The sequence below is a fragment of the Coturnix japonica genome, chromosome 9 (assembly GCF_001577835.2).
Source record: "Coturnix japonica isolate 7356 chromosome 9, Coturnix japonica 2.1, whole genome shotgun sequence".
NCBI classification, from domain to species: Eukaryota; Metazoa; Chordata; class Aves; order Galliformes; family Phasianidae; genus Coturnix; species Coturnix japonica.
In genome coordinates this window covers 10,929,177-10,943,220 of record NC_029524.1, presented here as the reverse complement: position 1 = coordinate 10,943,220, position 14,044 = coordinate 10,929,177, and the positions used below count along the sequence as shown (strand labels likewise).

General features: G+C 37.5%; 1 protein-coding gene across 8 annotated transcripts in view; it reads right to left on the bottom strand.

Moving 5' to 3' along the window:
• ACAP2 (ArfGAP with coiled-coil, ankyrin repeat and PH domains 2) overlaps window positions 1-14,044 on the bottom strand; it is a 51,154-nt gene that overhangs the window by 14,411 nt on the left and 22,699 nt on the right. For 4 of the 8 annotated variants that reach the window (XM_015871659.2, XM_015871662.2, XM_015871667.2 and 1 more), the window contains exons 9-13: window positions 12,754-12,828; window positions 11,579-11,590; window positions 6,249-6,361; window positions 2,853-2,873; window positions 323-374 (exon numbers count right to left, since the gene is read on the bottom strand). In XM_015871659.2, the coding sequence (XP_015727145.1) occupies window positions 323-374; window positions 2,853-2,873; window positions 6,249-6,361; window positions 11,579-11,590; window positions 12,754-12,828 (273 nt within the window). The remainder of the gene's footprint in view (window positions 1-322; window positions 375-2,852; window positions 2,874-6,248; window positions 6,362-11,578; window positions 11,591-12,753; window positions 12,829-14,044) is intronic. The other 4 variants (XM_015871664.2, XM_015871668.2, XM_015871663.2 and 1 more) reach the window with 3 other exon arrangements.

Sequence of the window (14,044 nt, the reverse complement as noted above, 5' to 3'; positions counted from 1 at the left end):
CTTTTGTTATCAGCAGCTCTCAGTGCTCCCTGTGAGTCTTCTCTGCAACAAGGTAACAAAAAGCACAACAAATAAAGCATTGCTAACAAGTTCTGTAAATCTGTAAAATGAGATGAACATTGCACTTAAAAAGCGCACAACTAATTTAGCATCATGGTTTTGTAATGTAAATCTAGGTAACCCATGACATTTAGAATATGAAGTACTCAAGTTGTTGTTCAAGACCAGGTAGGACACCCATGCCAACTCTATGCTTCTCTTACCCTGATGAGGAAGACCAACATCCACATCTAACTGTCCCAAGACAGCTTTTCATACCTACCTTAAATTTCTTCTGGTACACGAGTTGGTTATTCTGTATGGAGAACCAGCGCCTATTCAAACAAAGAGACATTCAAACAATATGAAACCGATTTCACAGTACTTATTTGACTGATATATACTATGATACAGTCTACAGAGAGACTGTAAGTGAAAAAGAATTCATGGTATTAATTCTGCAGTCAGTTTGGACAAGTATTTCATGAGAAAAAGAGAGCAGAGACGAAACAAAAAAAGAAAGCAAGGTTCAAATAATTGAATCCTGAACAAATACATTCGTGTTATGACATTAGTAAAGCTAAGATACAAAACATTTTCATTTCAAAGAACGTTTACATCTATATTTTAGCAGCAAACTACAACTTCAAGTTAACAATAGCTTAAATAATGAAAGTACTAAAGCATTTTAACTACTCCTGAGATACTGTCAGGAATAGAGCTCTCAAAGAACTTACCTAACCCTTAGACAAAACTAGACTATTGCTATGCTATGGAAGGCTTTCAACATTGGCGTTTCTTAGATAGGAAATATTGCATCTAAACACAAAGCAACTATTAAGTAGGATCTTACTCATTCTTTTTATAGAAATTATTAAAAAATAAATTAAGGCATCCAATAAAATCCAAAAGATAACTTATAAAGGAAAAAAATAGTCCCCCTTCCTAGTCCAACTCCTGCTCAGATGGGATACAATTCACAGCAAATGGAAGAACAGTCCATGTTTTGGAAAAAATTCTGAGCATCTCAGATCTAGAACTGCATCTGTCAGATCACCAGATACGAAAACAGAAGCAAACACGGCCATCGGCCTCTGGCTCTGCTGGGGATGCACAAAAGGGAACCAGTTCTCATTGGTTTTGAGCTGCACAAAAACTTCATAATACAAAAATCAATTCAGTCCTGCAGTGAAGTTTGTACGCATTGGTTTTGTACAGGTTTATAATATGAACCTGTGCTCACCGTAACATAACGGCTCAGTTACCACAAATATCCCATTTATGCATACTGCACATCCCTGTTTTCTGCACAGCCAACTAGTTGGAGTGCCAACAGTGTGCAAATACTGTGAAGAGCAAGACACGCTGCAGTACGAACTTGTGAATATCAAGCTATGGTTCACTAAAATTAGTAACAAGAGGGCTCCGTAAGTGTGTTCGATCACCACAAGCCATTCATAGAAAGAAGCACACAGAGATTGTTAAGAAAATATAAAAGGAAAAATTAAAATACATGAGACAGTTAGATTCCAATCAGGAAAGCTAGTATTTGTTAGAAAAGTTAATACTTAGTGGACAGATGAGATTCTACCTTTTTACAAGTATTCTTTCAAATGTTGTGCAGATGTATTTCATTTTAAAAACAACAACAGAATCTCCTTTCAATATTGGATTTCCACCACAACAGCCCTCAACTTTTTGCATTAAGATAATGGAGCAGAATAACGCAGAACAGTGACCTGCATTAGGGAAATGCAGCCTTCAAGGGAACTTGCCAAGTTCAGTCAAAAAGCATTTGGGGATGGGCTATGTGTGTGGGAGGGGTATTATATTAGCATATATATAGGTGGCAGCCTCCCTTCTGCCATATCAGCACCACAGCCATCTTAATCAGGCCAAAAGTTTGATGTTGTTTTGTAAATTCAAACTAATTAATTAATAAACTACTGTTGCAAACAGAGCTCTGGGGGCTTGCAGCATTAACAGGCAGGAACTTTTGAGCTATAGCATATGTACTGAAGCAGCTGTTGTAGGGTATATCTATCTCCTGTTCGTGCCCCTTTAGGCCAGAGGTGCTGCTCTGCTGAAAGTTTCTTCAGATGTAAACTTCTGTTAATGGGCAGGAGAAAAGAACAGTGAAACAGAAAAAAACTCCTCTGGGGAAATCTTAAAGCAGTTGGCACTGCCTTGTGGAGTTTATGGGAGTACTTCAATACAGCTGTTTGGGTTTAGAAACTAAATGGGTTCCAATCATTCTCACCCACGCAATTAAAAAAGAAGCGTTTCTTAAATAGAAAACAACACCGCTAATTGAAAATCGTTTCATATTTCTGAGAGCTACAAGTAGTACTAAACAATAAGAAAATCATGTTAAACTATTTGAATGTTACATTGAATTATGCTTATTCATTTACAAAAGGAAACAATTTTCTTAATTGGTTGCCATCGGCATTCACATAGAACAGCGATTAAGAATGCACAACATTCAAAAGTTACATTTCTATTTCCAGTGTAGTTGGTGAGAGAAAAACCATCAATCTACAGAGGAAAGAAGTCAAAACATTGATCTCATATGCTCAGAAGTCTGAGTGCATAAACTTTAATTCCTTTGTAGCTAAAACTAGCTCCATCTTACTAATTCTTTTACAAGTGTTGAGCAGCAAATTGGCATCCCAGGCAGAATCCTTCTGTTATTTTCTTAGACTGAGCCACTTTACATCCATTGCAAGTAATCAAAATTAAATGCGGGGTTAATTAGAGCTTTTTGCGTGCCAAAGAAACATTGGGAAGGTATAAAAGAAGCTGGTTGGTACCTGATGTGATCTGGCTTTTTCCTGTCATGTGAAAAAACGGGGTAGGATTAAAACATAAGGGAAAGGAGGAACAGGAATGAAAAAATGCAAAATGAGCAAAATAAGCAAAGAATTAGCATGATCTGAAAATACAGCCGAATTAAAAAGGAAAACACCTGCCTAACACATCCAACCTAAAAACTATTCAGAACATACTGTTTCATAAAGGCTTTTCTTAGTCACACGTACATTTCTTAACACAGACCCATTTTCAATCTGAATTTCTAAGAACCAAAGGTCTTCCGCCTATTGTTTCACAATAAATTCAATTGATTTCATTTCCTGATACCTCCAGAAAATCTGTGTACAAAAAGATATTATCTATCTATCTATCTATCTATCTATCTACATTCCAAAACCAGGTCTCCATGCCAGTTGCTGTGGGGCTTCCCAGTACTGAATCTGGCTTCCATGCAAGTATTCATAGTACACACATACACGCAGATACAGTATAAAGATTCCAAAACCTTAAGCTCTTTCAGAACAAAGCAATGCCAAACGACAAGCAGCTCTTATAGTTTACATCTTAACCTGCTCACAAACTATTTATCAGGTGAGCACCAAACAGAATTGTCCCAAATAATTTTGCACACCTGATGCAAAAGTGCAAATTAACTGCAGTCTTTGGACAAGTCAACCGAGCTGCCAACTGCCCAGGGAAGAAACGACACCATCCCAGCAAAAAATAACTGGGATTTGAAATTTTTCCCCCTGCAGCAACTGGAGCTGTCCAAGGATAATCCAGAACAGAGCCCACGGATGCACAGAAGCATCACAACATTATCTGATGGAATCATAGTGATGTGTCCAAGCCAGGAGAAGTTCACTGTACCATTCCCTGGTCCATGTTTTTAACACTGGCAAATGCAGTGATTTATTTATTTTTTTCCTTTTCATAATATTGTTATCAATTAATACTTTAAAAACTCTCAAACCATCAAAACACTGATACTGACAAAGAGAAAAGAGAAACAACCATATTTCAGCTGGCATTACTGACAGCAGTTAGCTGGGATAAGTGACATCGCCATCGTCCTGATCACCAGGAAACTCCAGCATTTCCCTCCAGAAGAGCTTTGTGCGGTTTTGTTTCAGCTGGTTGATTCTCCATCCTTTGCCTTCTCACAAAAGACAGGTCCATCACAAAGAAGTAAACTACCTACCTGACAGGGAGACTGAAAATAGCCTATCTGTCACAAGGTCCTCAGTTCTCTGCTCTGAATTCCCTCATATAAAATACATCATTCTCTTTTTGTTTCCTTCTCCAATATTTCCTTTATTGTACATTTTTACACTCAGAACTGTTTGAAGTGGGGACAGGCCTTTCCTGTGGCTGGAAGCACGCTCCAGCCTCCAACAAACTGTCTGAATTTCAGTCAGTACTGCCTCTGTGAAGGTGAAACTGCAATAATAAGGAAGTAAAGCACTCCATCAGTGGAAACCCACAACAGAAGGGCAAAAGTTACTTCAGTGCCTTCAACACAGCAAGCAGTAACAAATATATCCAGGAATAAAAACAGGATAAACCTTTTCTGTTTTATTAAAACATGAAGAATGAGGATAGATCAAATAACTAACAGCTGTCTTCATTAAGGTTTTTATTTTATGTAGCTTAACTAATAGTTTCACTGCAGACAACAATGGTTTGTGACTGTATGAAACACAAAATTAAAACCATGGCTTCTAAGCCACATTGATAGATGGCTTATCAAACGCTACTCACTGCCTAGTTCTGACACATCCAACTAGCCCAGGACAATGAGATAAGCTATGAAACTTCAGATTAAAACAGATTAAAGGCTTATCTCTATTGAATACTCTTGTGGCAAACAGAAAAAAATTGCAAGCAAATATAAACTACGTATTAAAGTAGGTTAGCTCCGACTTATTACTGAGCTGCTTATCTTGGCTCTCTTAAATGACATTGTTCAAACATTTTAATTGTAGATGCTCAAATATGTAAACTCACACTATGGCTTTTGTTAATTACGACTTCTCTGTTACATTCCCAGTGAGCAAAGCCTTTATAACATACAACAGAAGAACCTGAAGCAGGAGTTTTGTTTTCAGTCACTTATCAAGAGGCTGCAGATAACCTTGCAAAACACCCCACAAAAAGGACTCTCTGAACCTGTTGTAGATTCAGTGGAAGATAGTTTCCTGCCCTGTTACTGTAGAGTTTTTCTCAAAATGTGCTTACTCTACTTACACCAACATTTTACCTCTGACCAGGAATGGGCTTTTGAAACGTATCTGCTAGTTTTATCCCTTCTTCATTCGTTGGTGCCTCACAGATTTGTCTTGGAGAACTCTAGATTCATGTGGGTAAAACTAAGGCAGGAGGTACACCACAATTACAAATAATCAGACCACAGGACCGGACTAGAGATAGTCCATGGCAAGTCCCTTACACGAGCTGCACAACACTTGCTAATGTAAATATGCTCTATTCAACTGCAGCAGTCTGTATTTACGTGAAGCAATCCCAATTTCCTATTGACTTGTGACATTCCAAGATGTTAAAGAATTATGGAATTAAGGTTGGAAGTGGTCGCAGAGCCAAATGCAGACCCTGACCTTCAAAGTACAGCAAACTGCTTAACAGAAGCACTGTTGCAAAACTGCAGAGTGAGAGACAGTAAGATCAGCTCTATATCAAACTAACTTTACAACTGAAGAACTGCATTCAACTATATCGTAAATGCTCAAGCATCCATTTCCTTGAAAAAATGTGGAAAAACCACTGGAAATGTGAAAGATATCCTGTTCACTAATAAAAATATTTAAACAATAGTAAAATAAACATCTTTAAACAGACAAGACTGACAGTGTATTTTGAATTCCCAACAGGACCATCAAAACTACTACACAGAAGTTACTGCACAGCACAGGAATTGTAAAGAACAACAACGCTTATCTTTAAGGAAAAACAACAGTTCTTGAGTTCTCTGCTATGTTCCCCTGCTTCCAATAGCTGTGCAGCTTCTATTCTACACCACCACCTAACACTTAGTTTCCCAGCATACATGTTCAAATAGCAAGCTACATATAATCGTAACGCTCTGTTTCAAAATAAAAGATCAAAATGCATTGGCAGAGCCAGACCACAGACAATGAACAAGCCTTCCATACAGAGGACTTCTCCAAACTTCAAGATACATTCTTACAAAAGGCCTAAAAACGTCTAGGAGATGCAATAAAGAAAAATGGCTAAGAAGTATTCTCTACATAAACTCACAGAGCGATCCAAGGGTTCTGTTGGATCCGTGGAATCAGTCAGCTGCACAGGTTATAAGTCAGAGCAGAACTGAGCTTAACAAGCAGTCTCTTAAAAAAACAGAGGTTCTGAGTAATTACCTGTTCCATGTCTTGAAGGCATTGCTGGCTCGCTTGAACAGATAGCCTTCCATAACAATACCATTGGCTGCATCTACATTGTATTCTAGTTTCGTATCATCACCAGAGTAATCCTAATACAAAGGAAGGAGACAAGAAAAAAAACAATAGCACATTGTAGATTCAATTAGAAGTTCAGGTATTGGCTGTGTCAAAAAGAGTAATTATTTAGGGTTAGTGTTCAGCTGGTAACATTGACTTTAAGCCCCACCACCTTTTTTGAAATGTATTTTTAGGAGATCACATGCTGGAGATGATTTTTATTTTAATAGGTCAGAAACCTCTATTTATTTTACCATCTTCACAAAGTGCATGAAAGAACAAGAGAGGACAAGGAAAGTCTCTGAATCAGAACAGCTGTATTTCAAAGAAGAGGTGCACACCTGGCTACGTTCTAGACAACACACATAACATATTTTCTAGAAGCTAAACCATGTACAAAAAATCATGTTAAAAGCTATCATTACATTAATATCTAGCATATGTTGTTAATACCTAATAAGTGTTGACAGCTACTGAAAACCTACAATGAGCACTTTGTAGGTAATGATCCCCTACATTTTAAGTCTCTGTCCTTGCATCTTTCCTGAGCTTTGCACACATAGTCATAAATGGGATTTCTCCAACGCTCTCAGATTTATTTTTTCACAGAGGTCCAAATCATCTGCTCAGCTCTTACACATGCAGACAGTGATGAGACAGAGCAGGGGCTCAGTTTTAAACTAAGGAGGGAGATTTAGATTAGTTGTTTGGAAGAAATTCTTCACTTAGAGGGTGGTGAGACACAGTCACTACTGCCCAGAGAGCTGTGGGTGCCTCATCCCAGGAAATATTCAAGGCCAGTTTGCATGGAGCTTAATGGGTGGCAAACCTGCCCAGGGCAGAGGGTTGGAACTGTCTTGAAGGTTTATTCCAACCCAAGCTCCATTCTGTGACTCACTCTGTCATTCTATGATCTCATTCATATCAGGACAAGCATAAGTAGACATTCAAACACATTAAACTTCTAGCACCTCCCTCAATTTCTGTGCACATGAAAGCTCAGAAATAAAAGCCTGGGAGAAGGAACAGAGATCTCATTCCCTGAAAAGTTACAGTACCAAACTATGAAGTATTATTTATTTACATCCCACAAATAAATACATTTAAATAAATGAGAGAAGAAAACTGACCAACTTGAAGTGGTGGAGCTCTGTCAGCAACAGAGGCAGTGCTGTTAATGTATATATCTCCCTATAGATTTGGGTTTTAAGCAACTATCTCCAACTTATCTCTGTAGCTCCTCAGATAAGAGAAGAAATACCAATTTTCCACTTCTTTCTTACTTGCTTTCAGACTTGTCTAATTAAGACAAGCTGACCTTACCTGCTCATTGAGCAAGGCACAAACTGCTGCTAAGGATGCAAGAAGCAGCACACATGGAATTACATCATTTGCTACAAACTATATCCAAAGATCAAAATAATATAAATAATATAAAATAAATAAAAATATTCGTGTTATTACTGAACTTCGTGGTTAGTAAAATATGTCCTTAAGTTAGAGGAGCAACATATGGCTTCTCCTCAATGAGGGCATGAGAGACATTACTGAAAATAGCCTCATAACTCAAAAATCCTTTAAATACTGGGGAGGCTGAATATTTCATAAACATTGTTGGAAAAGCAGGCACTTTTCCACACAAACTGCACAGCAGCAGATTTCATGTAGCGACTCACGTGTTTCACTGCCCATCTTAATAGAGGGGTTAAATTTGAAATGCAAAATGTAGATTTTTATTAATTCACAGGTAGAAGATCACTGCAAAACTTCTTATAGACAGATTACAAATAAAAGCTTCACAAAAATCAAACACTTTTGCATTATTCAGTATCTCATGACCTTGATTTTCTGCCTTTTTTCTAGATTAGAACGTACTGAGCATTAAAGACCTCACAAAGCCCTTATCATGGTAGTTTTAACATAGCATTACAGCTTATATAACATACAAAAACATTCTCAAATTGCTTGAAGTCTTTTCTGGAAAAAAATCCTTTCCTTTCCACTGAGAAGAGGGAAAAAAAGGGCAACTCTTTCCCCTTCCCTCCCCCCAAATCACAAATCCCTCCAACTTACCAGCTCCCAAACATAATGAAACCTGCTAAAGATTTGCATCTTCCTGCCTCAGTGACTCCTGGACTCCTCGACTAGCGAAAGATAATACGCATTCTCTCAGTCCTTTCTGCCCAAACTACCATGTAATCACATTTTCCTTCAAGTATGGAAAACTTCTGCAGAAAATGCAACTGTCTTTTCCAATGAAACTGATTTAAGCTCTGAGGACACACACCATGTTAACAGGATCATTTATCTCGCTACCTTCTCAGCCCAAGTTGTCTAAAATAATAAGCCTTCCTCGTGAAATGCCTTTGGGGTTATTTTCAATGGCTTTCCTGAATGACTCGCACCTTCACAGAGCAGATAAAAGCACAAAAGTATGCAGACATGAAGCTCTAACAGTGCTCACACTACCAGCCTGGGGGAGGGGACTAAAGCTTCCCTGTGCTTTATCCATTAAACATCACTGAAAGTTGCAGTCAGTAAAACAGCACTTAACTGCCTTCATTGCTATTAAAGAAATTAAAGAAGGAAAACTAGATGACCTTAGTCTGATCTTAACGTCTCTTAATTTATAATTAAAGAAGAGGGAAAAGAAGTCACACATCATAATTTATTTTTGTCTTGGATCGTGGAAAAGTTTAACGTACCACAAAAAATAATCAGGGGTGGAGAGAAATACATCCTTATCTTTCCAGTAACCCGCATAAGAGAATCACATGTTAATAAATCCAGTCACTCTGCATGACTCAGAGTCTTATATTCCTTAAACAAACACACAGCCAATAAGGAGCATTTTAAATATCATTTATTTGCTCATTAGGAGATAGTGAGGTCTGGAGTACGCTTCACCTGATTGGAATTCAGAAAATTAAACTAGTATTATGAAGCTTACACAGTAGTGTGATTCTGTACATTTAATTAAGATTAAAGGAATTAACATCTTTGGTTTCTATTCTGGTATCAATTATTCAAGGCTGGCCATCTACTGGAAGACACAGAAATGAGTTATACAGATGAAATATACAGCATGCTTTTATGGCAGCTTTTGTGTCCACACAAAAAAATGTGTCCACAAGGAATAGGAAATCAGCTGGCAATGGAAAAACTTTCCTTCCTGCATTTACAGTTAAGCTGGTAGGTCCCAGCGTGCTGCTCAACAGTGCTTCAGTGAATGCATTTTTAAACCGACTTAGAAATGTATCACATACACTGGAGACATTTCACAGCTCACGTTTTCTTTGTGTTTCTCCACGCATTATTTTCCTGTGAGTAAAACATCCCAAACTCTATCTTTTAGTGGCAGAGCTGACTGCCAGCACATCACAAAAGCCACATGAGTCCTTTTTACTCAGAAACCATCAGGAGCACATCAGTGTTCTAAACTTGAATTTGTAAGCAAAGATATTGTTTGACATTTTGTATTCTGCTTCTTCAAGGAAAATTAAAGTCCTTTTTTTACAAGGCAGTAAATAATGGAGAACAAATACCAAAGAAAAGAATAGTTTGGAAAGTTGCTCCAGCATACACCAAAACAGAAGACATTCACCATGCAACCCCCCCTTTTGGGAAGTTGCTTCCATTGCACAGGCAAACTGAAAGAATAAGTTGTTATTATGCTCATGATGAAAGTCCCTTAATGAAGAGCTCAGAACAACACCACATTTAAGTAACTAGGTTTACAATCCAAGACAAAGGGCCAGAAGTCAACTCCATCACTGAACATACAGCCACTTGAATTACTGGCACATCTTCACTTTTGAGAAAAGCATTACTTGTCTCAACAGCAGTTCTGGTTAACGACTGCTTTAAGACTATGGTAGCATCTGGTTTCCCATTTCGTTATTTACTCAAATCACTCTCCCCACAGCTGTTTCCTGAACAGTTCTTTACAGGTAGGGTTTTCTGTTTGTTTGTTTTCCAAGTGAAAGTGGGATTTGAATAGAACAAAAACACTACTTGGGGCTCAATGTAAATGCTTCCTGTACCATTTCCCTGGTTTTAGAACAAAATGTTACTCTGTCACGGAACCAAAAGGCCATAATGCTGCTTGCAAGGGATTTTTAAATCTCATAAGTCAACATGTATTAACAGGTAATCCCTAGTACATGTTGCTTCAAAAAATGAGGAGCAAAAAAGCATTTCTTACACTAAAATAATGGCTTCTTGTATAGTTGCTGAGTAAATAGAGCACAAATTTGAAATAGAAACCAAACAGCAATTATCTTAAGAAAACAAATTATAGTGGTGACCAAACCCTTCCATGACTACTCTACTCTTGTAACAGTCCATTTAAAGGAGATGATGATTATAAGGATGTGATGTGTTATTTAATTAGTGCAATTATTCTGCATGCATATGCACATGTATGCAAACACAGGTAGTGGGTGGGTAGGTGTGCACACGTGCACTTACCTATAGATTTCAGAAAAGGAACTGCTGTCTATCCACACAATGAAGAAAAGGCATCATTCTGAAGCATCAGATTAAAACTTCAGTATATTAAATCCATAAACACTTCATGAGATATTCAACTCAAGAAGTTTCAATAGTTATAAAACTTGTCAGGATTTGGTGCTGGAAGATTTTGGGAACATATCCCTAATGGGCAGCCCAGTGAAAAGCAACATGACAGAAAACAGAAACAGGCTGACATCCCGGTCAGGTTGAAAGGATGACAAAGTGCTGTAAAGAACAAGATCTGAGGTCTAAGGCAGTTCAAGATTCTGAACTCCTGATGCAGTGGAAACAAACTTGGTGGGAAGGCTGGGAAAAGCAAGTGGGAGATAAAACAGACAGGTTTGAATAAAAAAAATGGGGAAAAAAAAATAATGGAGGAGCTATAAGAGGAATTTCCAGTAAAGCATGCCTTCCAAAGCCTAACTGCATTTATCTATGTGTTATCATAAAACATATCAGTAAATCCACTGAAAGAGACAAGAGACAACGTTTATAACATGAAAGACAAAACTTCAGAAGACAACATATGATACAACTGAACATACTGAATCAATTTTGGTGACAGCACAGAATTGTCATTCCATTAAAACAATTAATCATCTCATAATGAATGCTGTTTGTTCATAAAAGCAAGAAAACATATAATTATATATACACACACACTGCTATAGCTTATCTAGTTTCACAAAGCTTGAAAGATTCAAGAACTACTAATAGTATCGGAAACAGTTTACCTGTAAAGCAGCCTTAAGCAGCATTTAAGGGAAAAAAGGAACATAAACACTAATGGCAACAACAACCTTAACAGATGGTAACAAGTTATTACTTCTTTGATCAGGTAAATATAATTGTTCGCAACTAAATTCCTTCACTAAGCACTGCTGTCCTCTAAGAGGAAAAACCCCAACTTTTGCCCACTCCTAGAACTAGCCAATTCAAACACAAGCATTGATCTCACCTGTTCCCCAATTCCCAGTAATATTTAGACTGACTCCTACTAATGATACCTAAAGCTGGAATACTAGCCATGTTCTCATTGCTGAATTCCTTTACCCAGATTTCACTTACACTTTTTTGTTTACATTTATGACACTTGAACAGATAAAGGATTTCAACAAGAGTAAGAAGTGCTCCATTACCTTTAAACTGGTATGGAAAATATTTCAGAAGTACCTGCAGTATTAGCTCACTATCAGAGAGTTCAGTAGAATATATCACATATGTAACTTCTAGCACTATACCTGTAAAATCAATGCTTATCTAGAGCTCCTGAGTCATCCAAACAAGTTATTCCTCCCATAACATGAATGATCTACATTTTTATCAGTAAAGAAAAATAAGAGTTATCATACATACAAATCTGTCCCAAACAATAATTCCACATTACCACTTTCATATTTGCATGTAAGAAAAGACCCTACATGACAAAGCCTATATAAAAGTTTACTCTGCCTCTTTATAGGCGACAGCAGCTGCCAGACTATAAGGAAAGTGCTGTACTCATTTGGCACAGTTCAGGAGGAGAGCAATACAAAAGACTGTATGACTCTGCAGTGTATCTCTCACTCCTACAGCACACAGGAGAAAGAGACAGCTACTTTCACAGACTGAATCCAAGACATGATTGGAATTAAGAACTCTAGTGAAAAGTTTAGGGATCCCTAAAAAAAACCCCAAACCAACCCTAATATTCTATTTACGTTCCTGTCAAAATAAAACATAATACTGTATTCTGTTACATAAAAATGAATGTCTACAATCCAATCCTATGCTTAATGATGCACAAGTCTAATTCTCTGTGCTCAAGATAACATCTTTCACAGTTCCAGTGCAGAGATGCACTCTTGAGCATAGACTTGAGAGACATGCAAATGGATGTGCAGTGTACCCTTCACATTCTCCGAAGTACCTTTTGTTGAATAGTGGAGTGTTTTTGCTCCATATCTCTCTTCTCCTTCGCAGCATCTACAGCCAACTGATCCAGCTGTAAAGAGAAACAGAAAACGGGATCTTTAGATTTCAAAAGAAATTTGGCTCTGTAGATTTCATAACACTGACAAAAAAATAGAACACATTATGTCTAGACATTGCATGATTTGTTTTATTTGCATAGTAAAAAATAACCTCTTTGGTTAAAGTGTTTACCTTTAATAACCACTGAAGCCTTGCTTAAAGCACTGTACTATCATCTTGAATTAACCTCTATGAAAGGTGTACATTTCTTGTAAGCCTTAGGAGAAATGTTTCAAAGAACAGCATGGTGCCAAGCATATGCGACTCCTATACCGCATTGGTGCTCAGTCTCTGAAGAGAATGACTCATGCTTTAGCTGCTTCTGCTGGCTGACTGGTCTATGCAGCAGCATTGGCTACAGCAGCCAAAACTAGAAAGAGCAAATGATAGTGATTTTTCCCTTCCAGAAAGAGGAGAAAATTGCTCCAACTGGGCTTTTGCATTGGTGGTTTTGATCGAGTCACCAGCAGTACTTGAGCAAGGCTCCACAAGCATCTTAGATAGGATAATTCAAACTGCTGCTTGTTTCAGAAACAACTGATTTTCTGGAGGGACTGTCACAATAGAGAGGATTTGATTGAATAGAGAGGATTTCATTGATATCTCTATCAAATTAGTGATAAAACAACAACATAACACTAATAAAACTTGCTATATCCGTGTCTATTAGGTCACCATAAAAAATAAAAGTTTTGAAACCATAAGGGAAAAATAAGGCAGGAGATTTAAGGTATCCTCTTAGACAGTTAGTTAGTTTGCTCAGGCCTTGTTGTGTACTACTGTACTACTTAATATTACTTTAATTTTCCTATTACGTGTGCTATTAAATCTCATAGGAGCACAGAATTTACCAGAGAGTGAGAATTTATTTACTAACACTGGACCTCCTTCACCACATGTCAAACACAGATAATTCAACCAAAACAAACTGCAGAATCATGAATGGTTACACTTCCATGAGCTATTTACAAGTCTGTATCTGTTACTTAAAAGCCAATGTCTGCCACAGGAAAATTCAACAAGTTGTACAATTATAGGGATGTCAGCCCAGCTTTGTTCCATTTGCAAAATAATTAAACAGTCTCAGCTTTGGGTTTTCTATATTTAAACTCCTTTAGTTGCTATGATAACGGCACCAAAGTGAGTGTTACAGAAAACTCCTTACTAGAGAGACGAAGAAAATGGAT